Source organism: Cherax quadricarinatus, chromosome 4 (assembly GCF_038502225.1).
Source record: "Cherax quadricarinatus isolate ZL_2023a chromosome 4, ASM3850222v1, whole genome shotgun sequence".
Classification (NCBI taxonomy): Eukaryota; Metazoa; Arthropoda; class Malacostraca; order Decapoda; family Parastacidae; genus Cherax; species Cherax quadricarinatus.
Window position 1 is genome coordinate 70,838,051 of NC_091295.1, and position 13,425 is coordinate 70,851,475.

Below are 13,425 nucleotides of genomic sequence, written 5' to 3' on the forward strand. Positions count from 1 at the left end.
AGGGAATGATAAACAGGACCCACATTACTCAGAAGAAAAAGGCACTCCCAGGACACAAGCCTGTGAAAGACAGGCTAACTCTCATGTTTTGTTGTAATGCTAGTGGGGATTGCAAAGTGAAGCCTTTACTCGTGTAGCATTCTGAAAATCCCAGTGTGTTCAAGAAAAACAATGTCTCATCACTCATCAATACTCTTCAATAAAAGTAAATGTCATTTTAACATTTATTTGTGTAGTTATTATGCATATCTTATTGTTTTCTTTGTAGGGAAATGTATATTTCATGAAAAAAAAAAAAATTAATACTTTTGGCTGTCTGGAACGGATTAATTGGATTTCCATTATTTCTTATGGGGAAAATTAACTCGACTAACGATAATTTCAACTAACATTGAGCTCTCAGGAACGGAATAATATCGTTGGTCGAGGGTCCACTGTACTTTCATACATTCCCTTCTTTGCCTCCATAGATTACGTTTTTTGACTCCACATATACCTCAATGCACCACTCACCTTTTTTCCCTCATCAATTCTATGATTAACCTCATCCTTCATAAATCCATCCGCCGACACGTCAACTCCCAAGTATCTGAAAACATTCACTTCTTCCATACTCCTCCTCCCCAATTTGATATCCAATTTTTCTTTATCTAAATCATTTGATACCCTCATCACCTTACTCTTTTCTATCTTCACTTTCAACTTTCTACCTTTACACACACTCCCAAACTCATCCACTAACCTTTGCAATTTTTCTTTAGAATCTTCCATAAGCACAGTATCATCAGCAAAAAGTAATTGTGTTAATTCCCATTTTGTATTTGATTCCCCATAATTTAATTCCACCCCTCTCCTGAACACCGTAGCATTTACTTCTTTTACAATCCCATCTGTAAATATATTAAACAACCATGATGACATTACACATCCCTGTCTAAGACCTACTTTTACCGGGAAGTAGTCTCCCTCTCTTCACACACCCTAACCTGAGCCTCACTATCCTCATAAAAACTCTTTACAGCATTTAATAACTTACCACCTATTCCATATACTTGCAACATCTGCCACATTGCTCCTCTATCCACTCTATCATATGCCTTTTCTAAATCCATAAATGCAATAAAAACTTCCCTACCTTTATCTAAATACTGTTCACATATATGCTTCAATGTAAACACTTGATCTACACATCCCCTACCCACTCTGAAACCTACTTGCTCATCTGCAATCCTACATTCTGTCTTACCTCTAATTCTTTCAATTATATCCCTACCGTACAGTTTTCCTGGGATACTCAGTAAACTTATTCCTCTATAATTTTTACAATCTCTTTTGTCCCCCTTCCCTTTATATAAAGGGACTATACATGCTCTCTGCCAATCCCTAGGTACCTTCCCCTCTTTCATACATTAAACAAAAGTACCAACCACTCCAACACTATCCCCCCCTGCTTTTAACAATTCTGTCATGATCTCATCAGTTCCAGCTGCTTTACCCCCTTTCATTCTACATAATGCCTCACGTACCTCCCCCACACTTACATTCTGCTCTTCTTCACTCCTAAAAGATAGTATACCTCCCTGGCCAGTGCATGAAATTACTGCTTCCCTTTCTTCCTCAACATTTAAAAGTTCCTCAAAATATTCTCGCCATCTACTTAATACCTCCATCTCCCCATGTACTAACTCCCCTACTCTGTTTTTAACTGACAAATCCATATGTTCTCTAGGCTTTCTTAACTTGTTTAACTCACTCCAAAAATTTTTCTTATTTTCATTAAAATTTCTTGACAGTGCCTCTCCCACTCTATCATCTGCTCTCCTTTTGTACTCTCTCACCACTCTCTTCACCTTTCTTTTATTCTCCATATACTCTGCTCTTCTTATAACACTTCTGCTTTGTAAAAACCTCTCATAAGCTACCTTTTTCTCTTTTATCACACCCTTTACTTCATCATTCCACCAATCACTCCTCTTTCCTCCTGCCCCCACTCTCCTATAACCAAAAACTTCTGCCCCACATTCTAATACTGCATTTTTAAAACTATTCCAACCCTCTTCAACCCCTCCCCCCACTACTCATCTTTGCACTAGCCCACCTTTCTGCCAATAGTCGCTTATATCTCACCCGAACTTCCTCCTCCATTAGTTTATACACTTTCACCTCCCTTTTACTTGTTGTTGCCACCTTCCTCTTGTCCCATCTACCTCTTACTGTAGCTACAACTAAATAATGATCCGATATATCAGTTGCCCCTCTATAAACATGTACATCCTGGAGCCTACCCATCAACCTTTTATCCACCAATACATAATCTAAGAAACTACATGTACTTTCATTGCGTGCTACATCATACCTTGAATATATTTATCCATCCTCTTTTTCATAAAATATGTATTACTTATTACCAAATCTCTTTCTACACATAGCTCAATTAAAGGCTCCCCATTTACTTTTACCCCTGGCACCCCAAATTTACCTACTCCTCCCTCCATAATATTTTTACCCACTTTAGCATTGAAATCCCCACCCACAAGTACTCTCACACTTGGTTCAAAACTCCCCACGCATTCACTCAACATTTCCTAAAATCTCTCTCTCTCCTCTACACTTCTCTCTTCTCCAGGTGCATATATGCTTACTATAACCCACTTTTCACATCTAATCTTTATTTTACTCCACATAATCCTTGAATTAATACATTTATAGTCCCTCTTTTCCTGCCATAGCTTATCCTTCAACATTATTGCTACTCCTTCTTTAGCTCTAACTATTTGAAACCCCTGACCTAATCCCATTTATTCCTCCCCACTGAAACTCTCCCACCCTCTTCAGTTTTGTTTCACTTAAAGCCAGGACATCCAGCTTCTTCTCATTCATAACATCCACAATCATCTCTTTTCTTATCATTTGCACAACATCCACGCACATTCAGACTTCCCACTTTGACAATTTTCTTCTTATTCTTTTTAGTAATCTTTACAAGAAAAGGGGTTACTAGCCCATTGTTCCCGGCATTTTAGTTGACTTTTACAACACGCATGGCTTACGGAGGAAAGATTCTTCTTCCACTTCCCCATGGATATAAAAGGAAAAGTAATAAGACCAAGAACTATTAAGATAAAATCAAAGAAAACTCAGGTGAGTGTGTTTAAATAAACGTGTACATGTATGTTTAGTGTGACCTAAGTTTGTAAGTAGAAGTAGCAAGATTTACCTGTAATCTTGCATATTTATGAGACAGACAAAAGACACCAGCAATCCTACCAGCATGTAAAACAATTACAGGCTTTCATTTTACACTCACTTGGCAGGATGGTAGTACCTCCCTGGGTGGTTGCTGTCTACCAACCTACTACATACTGACCTGCTGAGTATACGTGGTAAAGTGTATGGTAGAGTTATTATTGAAAGAATTAAGAGTAAGACAGAGAGTAGGATAGCAGATGAACAAGGAGGCTTTAGAATAGGTAGGGGGTGTGTAGACCACGTGTTTACAGTGAAACATATAGGTGAACAGAATTTAGATAAGGCTAAAGAGGTTTTTGTGGCATTTATGGATTTGAAAAAGGCATATGACAGGGTGGATAGGGAGGGGGCAATGTGGCAGATGTTGCAGGTGTATGATGTACGAGGTAGGTTACTGAAAGCAGTGAAGAGTTTTTACGAGGATAGTGAGGCTCAGGTTAGATTATGTAGGAGAGAGGGAGATTATTTCCCAGTAAAAGTAGGCCTTAGACAAGGATGTGTGATGTCACCATGGTTGTTCAGTATATTTATAGATGGGGTTGTGAGAGAAATGAATGCTAGGGTCTTGGCAAGAGGTGTGGAGTTAAAAGATAAAGAATCGAACACAAAATGGGAGTTGTCACAGTTGCTCTTTGCTGATGACACAGTGCTTTTGGGAGATTCTGAAGATAAGTTGCAGAGGTTGGTGCATGAATTTGGTAGGGTATGTAAAAGAAGAAAATTAAAAGTGAATATAGGAAAGAGTAAGGTCATGAGGATAACAAAAAGATTAGGTGTTGAAAGATTGGATATCAAATTAGAGGGAGAGAGTATGGAGGAGGTATTCAGATATTTAGGAGTGTACTTGTCAGCAGATGTGTGCATGAAGGATGAAGTGAATCATAGAATTGATGAGGGGAAAAGGGTGAGGGGTGCACTTAGGAGTCTGTGGAGACAAACAACTTTGTCCATGTAAGCAAAGAGGGGAATGTGTGAGAATATACTAGTTATACCAACATTCCTATATGGGTGTGAAGCATTGGTGATGAATGTTGCAATGAGGAGAAGGCTGGAGGCAGTGGAGATGTCATGTCTGAGGGCAATGTGTGGTGTGAATATAATGCAGAGAATTTGTAGCTTGGAAATTAGAAGGTGTGAGATTACCAAAACTATTATCCAGAGGGCTGAGGAGGGATTAAGATGGTTTGGACATGTAGAGAGATTGGAACAAAACCGAATGACTTCGAGTGTATAAATCTGTAGTGGAGGGAAGGCGGGGTAGGGGTCGGCCTAGGAAAGGTTGGAGGGAGGGGGGTAAAGGAGGTTTTGTGTGCGAGGGGCTTGGACTTCCAGCAAGCATGCGTGAGCATATTTGATAGGAGTGAATGAAGTTTACCTGGAGAGGGTTTCACGGGTCAATGCCCCCACAGCCGTCTGAGACCAGGCCTCGCGGTGGATCAGGGTCTGAACAACCAGGCTGTTACTGCTGGCCACACGCAAACTGATGTACAAACCACAGCCCAGTTGGTCAGGTACTGACTTTAGGTGCCTCTCCAGTGCCTTCTTGAAGACAGCCAGGGGTCTACTGGTAATCCCCCTTATGTATGCTGGGAGGTAATTGAACAGTCTTGGGCCCCGGACACTTATTGTATTGTCTCTCAGTGTACTCGTGGCACCCCTGCTTTTCATCGGGGTAATGTTGCATCTCCTGCCGAGTCTTTTGCTTTCATAGGGAGTGATTTTCATGTACAGGTTTGGTACCAATCCCTCCAGGACCTTCCAAGTGTATATTATTTTGTATCTCTTTCACCTGCATTTGAGGGAATACAGATCAAGGACCTTCAACCATTCCCAGTAGTTTAGGTGCCTTATTGTACTTTTGTGTGCCATGAAAGTTCTTTGTACACTCTCCAGGTCTGTAATGTCGCCAGCCTTGAAAGGGGCCTTTAGTGTACAGCAGTATTCCAGCCTAGAGAGCCCAAGCAATTTGAAGAGAATCATCATGGGCTTGGCATCCCTAGTTTTGAAGGTTCTCATTATCCATCATGTCACTGTCCTAGCAGATGAGGTAGATACATTGTTGTGATTTTTGAGCGAGATCATCTGACATTATCACTCCCAGGACCTTCACATTACTCTTCCGCTCTACTGTATGGTTAGAATTTGTTGTATATCCTGACACATTTTTAATTTCTTCAAGTTTCCCATATCTGAGTAGATGAAATTTCTCCTCGTTGAACTTCATATTGTTTTGAGTGGCCCATTCAAAGATTTGGTTGATGTCCGCTTGGAGTCTCGTGATGTCTTTGATGGAGGTTACTGCCATGGTAATCCGGGTGTCATCCGCAAAGGAAGACATGGAGCTATGGCTTACATCTCTATGTCAGAAATGAGGATAAAGAATAGAATGGGAGTAAGTACTGTGCCTTGTGGAACAGAGCTTTTCACTGTGGCCGCTTCCAATTTAACTCTGTTTACTATTACTCTCTGTGTTCTATTGGTTAGAATGTTAAAGATCCATCTTTCCACTTTCCCCGTTATTCCTTTATCACGCATTTTGTGTGCTATTACACTGGTCACACTTGTTTAAGCTTTTGCAAAGTCTGTGTATACATCTGTATTTTGTTTATCCTCTACAACATCCAGGACCTTGTCATAGTGGTCCAGTAGCTGGGACAGGCAGGAGCGACCTGCTCTAAACCCGTGTTGCCCTGGGTTGTGTAACTGATGGGTATCTATGTGGTTGGCTATCTTGCTTCTTAGAACCCTCTCAAAGATCTTTATATGGGATGCTAGTGCTATTGGTCTGTAGTTCTTTGCAATTGCTTTACTGTTACCTTTGTGGAGTGGGGCTATGTTTGTTGTTTTTAGTGTGTGTGATGACCCGTGTCCGTGCTCCCTCTCCGTAAAATACTGAAGGCACGAGATAGGGGCTTCTTGCAATTCTTGATAAACACAGAGTTCCACAAGTCTGGGGCTGGGGCAGAGTGCATGGGCATGTCATTAATTGCCTCTTCAATATCTTGTGGAGTTAGAATAATATCCAAGATTTTTGGGATGACCAAATTTTGGGTTTTGTTCATAAAGAATTCATTTAGATTGTCAACCCTTAGTCTGGGCAGTGGCTCGCTGAACACTGAGCCATATTGGGACTTTAGTATCTCACTCATTTCTTAGCTGTCATCTGCATATGTCCCATCCCACCTAAGAAGGGGTCCAATACTGGATGTTGTTTTTCCCTTAGATTTGGCATAAGAGAAGAAGTATTTTTTTTTTTCAATTTCCTTTATGGATTTTAGTTCTTCCTGTGATTCTTGTCTCCTGTAAGATTCATTCAGCTTAAGTTCAATATTTGCAATTTCAGTGACTATTGCCTCCCTTCGTATTTCAGATATATTGGCCCCACTCAGCATTTGACTCTTCACCTTCGTCTGTATAGGGAACGTCTCTCTCTTTCTAGTTTACATCTTCTCTTTCTTTTTCTTAACACTTTCAGGGTCCAGAGGCCAAATTGCAAAGTGTTCACCAGTGTCCAAGAATTTTCAAAAAATAATTTTGTTATTTTTTCTTATGAAATGGTAGAGAATCTTTATCTGAAGGTAATAAAACAAAAAGTACGAAATTTGATGGAAAATTGACAAAATTATGCTCTTGCGAATTTTGATGTGTCAGCGATATTCACGCATCGGCAATTTTGCCGGCTTCGACTCCCATTTTAGGCCAATTACATTATTCCAGTCGACCAAATTCTTAGCTATTTCACTAGTATTACTTCTATTTTATCGATTGAGCACAAGAAATCGCCAACTCAATTGTTTCAACTACAAAATAAAGTGATTGGAAATTGGTAATTTGGCCAATTTAATTAATGCGAAGTTCAAAATATTCCAATTTCAAAGTAGGGTCCAGAATAAACAATGAAGGCATTCCTGGCACTAAACTAACATTTCCTCTGTTCATTAGTTACATTTTCATGCTTTGCAAATGAATTCCATTTTGATTTTTTATTCACATAACGAATTTTTATTCAAACAAAAAAATAGAAGATTTACTGTTATGCAATATTGTAATAATTGTATAAATAATACCACCACATTTGTGAACGTATATTAGATCCACCAGCTGGTGTGTATTAGACATGTGAGGTCATTTGTTTACTCTTGAACATCGGCAAAAATTTAACATTTCTGCTACTTTGAGCTCAGTTTCAAGCTATTTCCAGTAATAAAACCAATCAAAATCATCTTTATTTCTGTAATATACCTTCCATTCTATCAAATGAGACCAAGAAATCACAAATACAACTATAAAAAACATACGAAAAAACACTGTAAAGTCGCTGTTTGAATCGAAAATTACAGTCTCAGTTTTTTTTCTCTCATTATGCACTATGTGCTGCAGGATTTGTTTTATGTGGTGCACACATACAACATAGATGTATTCTCTCATATTTAGGCCCAAATTTACCATTCACAGCTTAGAGTGAGCTGAGCTCATGGCGTAGATCTATGGTTTGGACTCTCAACATAAAGCCGTGGGTCTACGGCACGGACCCTGAAAGGGTTAATGGAATGTGTCTTGAGCAGATCTCTGATAAAACACTGTTTGCTATACTCCTCCATTTTAGGTGTCTCAAGTTAAAATCTCCTAGTAGTAAAATGTTTGGGGCAGGAGTTGGGAGATTTTCCAGACAGTGGTCAATTTTCTCAAGCTGCTGCTGGAATTGCTGGGAAGTTGCATCTGGAGGCTTGTATACTACCACAATGACAAGGTTTTGTTTTTCATTCTTTACCAACAAAACTTCAACTATATCACTTGAGGTGTTTAGTAGTTCTGTGCAAATGAGCAACTGTGACATACAGGCCAACCACCCTTTGTTGCCTGTTTAGTCTGTCGTATCGGAATAGGTTATAACCTGGGATCCATATTTCGTTGTTATAATGATCCTTTATGTGGGTCTCTGTGAATGCTGCAAACATTGCATTTGACTCCATGAGCAGACCCTTGATATAAGTAATTTTGTTGTTCTTTGACAGCTTTAGACCATGTATGTTTGCAAAGAAAAATGTCATTGTATTGGTGGAATATAGGGGGGTTTTATTTGCTGGCTCTAATATCTGTTGTTCTGGAGTAGAGGCCAATGTCCGTGCCTATTTTATTCATTCTAAAGTATATATCATGCTTCTCTGATAATTACGTATATTGTTTATCATGTCGTATTAGATGAATTTTGATAGATAAGTGAGCCATAGAGCTGATATTAGCTTATACTGAAATATTTTGTCCTGCTGCTGGGGCGGATTAATGGCATTTCAATTAATTTAAATGAGGAAAATTGATCTGATATATGAGCAAATTGAGTAACGAGTTAGGTCACGGAATGGATTAAACTCATAAGTCAAGGTTCCACTATACTGTCATTACGCCCTATATCATATCTTGTATACTTATTTATCCACTTTCTCTTAACCCTTTCAGGGTCCCCAGGCCTTCTCCCAGACTTGTTCTCAGGGTCGCCCAAATTTAAAAAAAAAAAAAAAAAAAAAAAAAAATCTTATGAAAAGACAGAGAACCTTTTCCCAATCATAATGACACCAAAAGTATGAACTTTAATGGAAAACTTATGGAATTATGCTCTCGCGAAGTTAGCGGTCTCGACGATGTTTACGCATCGTCGAGACCGTTTTAACCCTATTTTTGCCAACTTTAAGGCCTAATTTTGGCCAATTCCAGTGTACTAGTCGACAAAAATCATAACTATTTCGGTAGAACTCCATTTTTTTTATCGAATGAGTACAAGAAACCACCCATTTACCGATTTCAACTATCCAATACAGTGGTCAGAATTTAGCAATTTTGCCAATTTCAAACAAATTTCAAAAGATGCCAATTTCCAAATAGGGTCCAGAATAAACAAAATAGACATTCCTGGCACTAAAATATCATTTCCTCTGTTCATTAGTCACGTCCCCATGCCCCTCATACATTCTTTTGCATTCCACTTTGAATTTTTATTCTAACAAAAAAATAGAAGATTTACTGTTATGCAGACTACTGCATTAGTGTAGAAATGGTATAAATAATACCAGCGCACTTGTGAAAGAATATTCGATTCACCAGTTGACGTGTATTGGACGCTTAGCATGATTTGTTTACTTTTGAACTTTGGTAAAAATCGAACATTTCTGCTAGTTTGAGCTCAATTTCAAGGTACTTTTCATTGCAAAACCAGTCAAAATTATCTCTATTTCTGTAATATGTCTTCCATTTTATAAAATGAGACCAGGAAAACTAGAATACAACAATAAATGCCATACGAAAATACAGTGCAAATTCATCGTTTTAATCCAAAAACACGGTCAAAGTTTTTTTTTCTCATTACGCACTGTGTGCTGCAGAATTTTTTTATACTGCGCACACTGACCACATAGACCCATTCTTTCATATGTAGGACTACCAGCTTTCCCTCACTAGATTTGAGGGCGCTAGAATTTAGGCGTACTAGTACGTCAAAAACCCTGGTGTGTAAACCGTATTAGTACGTCCGAAACCCTGAAAGGGTTAGAAGATGTGTTACCTATAACCAAACCCCTTTCTATACAAAGTTCAATCAATGTTCCCCATTATCATTTACATCTGGCACCCCAAACTTACCTACCACACCCTCTCTACATGCTTCTCCTACTTTAGCATTTAGGTCCCCTACCACAATTACTCTCTAACTTGGTTCAAAAGTTCCTACACAATCACTTAACATCTCCCAAAATTTCTCTCTCTCATCTACACTCCTCACTTCTCCAGGTGCATACACACTTGTTATGACCCAATTTTCACATCTGACCCTTATTTTAATCCACATAATCCTTGAATTTATACATTTATACACTCAATGTAATTATTATCTTACCTACATTTATACACTCAATGTAATTATTATCTTACCTCCCACGTGATGATAGCAGTTATCTTTGTCACTCCATGCACTGGGAAGCAAGAAACATATGCATTATTTACTATAATTATTATTAAGAAATTATATTAAAATAAAGCAATAGGATACAATGGGAGGGAAAGGACCTAAGATGCAAGGAGTGATCCACCAGCAAATGAGAATATAGAAAAATCCTTTTTTAAACCCTTAGCTGTAACCTGAGGGAACCCTACCACCTCTTTTCAATGGACATTTACCAACTTATAAAGTGAAGATAGAAAAGAGTAAGGTGATGAGGGTATCAAATGATTTAAATAAAGAAAAATTGGATATCAAATTGGGGAGAAGGAGTATGGAAGAAGTGAATGTTTTCAGATACTTGGGAGTTGACGTGTCGGCGGATGGATTTATGAAGGATGAGGTTAATCATAGAATTGGTGAGGAAAAAAAGGTTAGTGGTGCGTTGAGGTATATGTGGAGTCAAAAAACGTTATCTACGGAGGCGAAGAAGGGAATGTATGAAAGTATAGTAGTACCAACACTCTTATATGGATGTGAAGCTTGGGTTGTGAATGCAGCAGCAAGAAGGCGGTTGGAGGCAGTGGAGATGTCCTGTCTAAGGGCAATGTGTGGTGTAAATATTATGCAGAAAATTCGGAGTGTGGAAATTAGGAGAAGGTGTGGAGTTAATAAAAGTATTAGTCAGAGGGCTGAAGAGGGGTTGTTGAGGTGGTTTGGTCATTTAGAGAGAATGGATCAAAGTAGAATTACTTGGAGAGCATTTAAATCGGTAGGAGAAGGAAGACGGGGTAGGGGTCGTCCTCGAAAACGTTGGAAGGGGTAAGGGAGGTTTTATGGGCAAGGGGCTTGGACTTCCAGCAGGTGTGCATGAGCGTGTTCGATAGGAGTGAATGGAGACTAATGGTATTTGGGACCTGACGATCTGTTGGAGTGTGAGCAGGGTAATATTTAGTGAAGGGACTCAGGGAAACCGGTTATTTTTATATAGCCAAACTTGAGTCCTGGAAATGGGAAGTACAATGCCTGCACTCTAAAGGAGGGGTTTCGGGATATTAGCAGTTTGGAGGGATATGTTGTGTATCTTTATACGTATATGCTTCTTAACTGTTGTGTTTCTGAGCACCTCTGCAAAAACAGTGATTATGTGTGAGTGAGGTAAAAGTGTTGAATGATGATGAAAGTATTTTCTTTTTTTTTGGGTCACCCTGCGTTGGTGGAAGACGACTGACGTGTTAAAAAAAAAAAAAAAAAAAAAAAAAAAAAAAAAAAAAAAAAAAAAAAAAAAAAAGGTCTTTAAGCCTATTTACAGGTTGGCAAAAATTTTAATTCCTGAATGTTTATCTGATAGCACTTAGGATATCTAAACTGTCATATGTGAGCACCTCCGCAAGGACAGTGATTATGCATGAGTAATGGTGAAAGTGTTGAATGATGATGAAAGTTTTTTCTTTCTTTTTGGGTATTTCTTTCATTTGGGGGTCACGCTGCCTCAGTGGCCAACGTGTTATAAAAAAAAAAAAAATGGGTGGTGTGAATAAAGCAAAAGAGGAAACTGTCAAGAGTGTTAGGAGCAAGATGAGTTGACTAAGAGAGTGAATAACTCTGTGGTTATAAATAATAAATAAATATATAAATTTTTATTTCTTTGCAAAGCTTACAATGTGTGGTTTACATATTATAAAATTTTAATTAGTATAAGGAATGCCTCTAGCATGCCTAGGTATTTCAGGCAGACTAATCCTAATTCTTACTCTAAACTGACACAGGTTATGAAGCAGTACATTTTAATATGGTATCTTATTGCATACTAGGTAACTGAAGAAATGAATTAGATTTATAATAATGAGGAAGTACAAAACGTACAACAAAATTAAAATTAGTAAATTTAGGGACGGGAATGATAATTCTTGGCATGATACACTGTTCCTTTTAAAGCTCCTATAATGAGAGAGTTTCTTAGGCAACTTAGGCAATAGTTATATTAGGAATTTTATGTTTACAGTTATTTGGGTGAGTGTAAGTGTAAATTAGGGGGAATCACAGATATCAAGAGTAAGTCTATTTTGTTTTGGATGTGTGCATGATACGAATAAGAGATTGATGGAAGGATGAAGAGGGTGCCTCAGGGAAAAGTTAGGGTATAAAGGAAGTTAGCATAGTAAAAACTTCAGTATCCAACAGACGTGTGTGAGTGTTACAGAAGATCTGAGACAAGTAGTTATTGAGATTTTGTGTGGTATTGAAATCTGAGCAAGGTAGGGTCAATGCCCTCATGACCTGGTCTATGACCAGACCTGCACAGCTTCAGTTTTAGGGTTGGTTGAGATGTTACAGTCAGGAACATCATTTAAACAGTGATGTCTGTGCACTACTTGAGAGACAGCTACACAACAAGTGATGGTGAATGCTTTTTCTAAGGGTTACCCTACTTTGTTGGGAAAAGCGAATGCAAGAAAGTGAATATGACTTACTATGAACTATCAGGCAAATTATCCTCATTAAATGCAGCCTTAGTTTTCCTTTTTCTTGAAGAGCAGCTACTTGATTCATCGGGAAAACTTCCTTTTCTCTTTGTGCCTGTAGAAAAATAATTAAAAATACTGTACATAACTTATTAATCTTCAAACACAAATTAATCTTCAATATAAATGCTGGATGAAAAAGGTACACAAAACAGCATAAGCCTTAATAATAATGTTGGTTGGGATCTTTATTAAACTAATCTGATAAAGCTTCTTGAACATAAGAACTGAGGAAGACTGTAGCAGACCTACTGGCCCAAACAAGACAAAAACAATATCACAATAGAGGCTTATGCTTTGTGTGTGCCTTTCACATCCACTTGTCTGCTCACAGCCTCTTCTTCCTATATATAAATGCTATAAAAGTAACTGATGAAGAGCCCTTGATCTGAAGAATAGGAACTACTTTTCTTTCTTAGCCTACCCAATCCTTAACCCTTTGACTGTTTTGGTCGTATATAGTATACGTCTTACGAGCCACCGTTTTTGACGTATATACACTCATAAATTCTAGCGGCTTCAAATCAAGTAGGAGAAAGCTGGTAGGCCCACATGTGAGAGAATGGGTCTGTGTGGTCAGTGTGCACCATATAAAATAATCTTGCAGCATGCAGTGTATAATGAGAAAACAAAAAAACTCGGACCGTTTTTTTTTAATTAAAATGCCGACTTTGTGGTCTATTTTTGTATAGTATTCATGGTTGTATTCTCGTTTTCTTGGTC

At 38.3% G+C, this 13,425-nt stretch overlaps 1 protein-coding gene and 1 long non-coding RNA gene across 2 annotated transcripts in view; one reads left to right on the top strand and one right to left on the bottom strand.

The window, feature by feature from the left end:
• LOC128684439 (uncharacterized) overlaps positions 1-13,425 on the bottom strand; it is a 212,970-nt gene that overhangs the window by 162,469 nt on the left and 37,076 nt on the right. Inside the window, exons 3-4 of the mRNA XM_070097588.1 lie at positions 12,652-12,757; positions 10,171-10,211 (exon numbers count right to left, since the gene is read on the bottom strand). Coding sequence (XP_069953689.1) covers positions 10,171-10,211; positions 12,652-12,757 — 147 coding nt within the window. The remainder of the gene's footprint in view (positions 1-10,170; positions 10,212-12,651; positions 12,758-13,425) is intronic.
• Positions 1-13,425, top strand: part of LOC138854419 (uncharacterized) — a 152,250-nt gene that overhangs the window by 92,217 nt on the left and 46,608 nt on the right. The gene's annotated exons all lie outside the window — the stretch shown is intronic.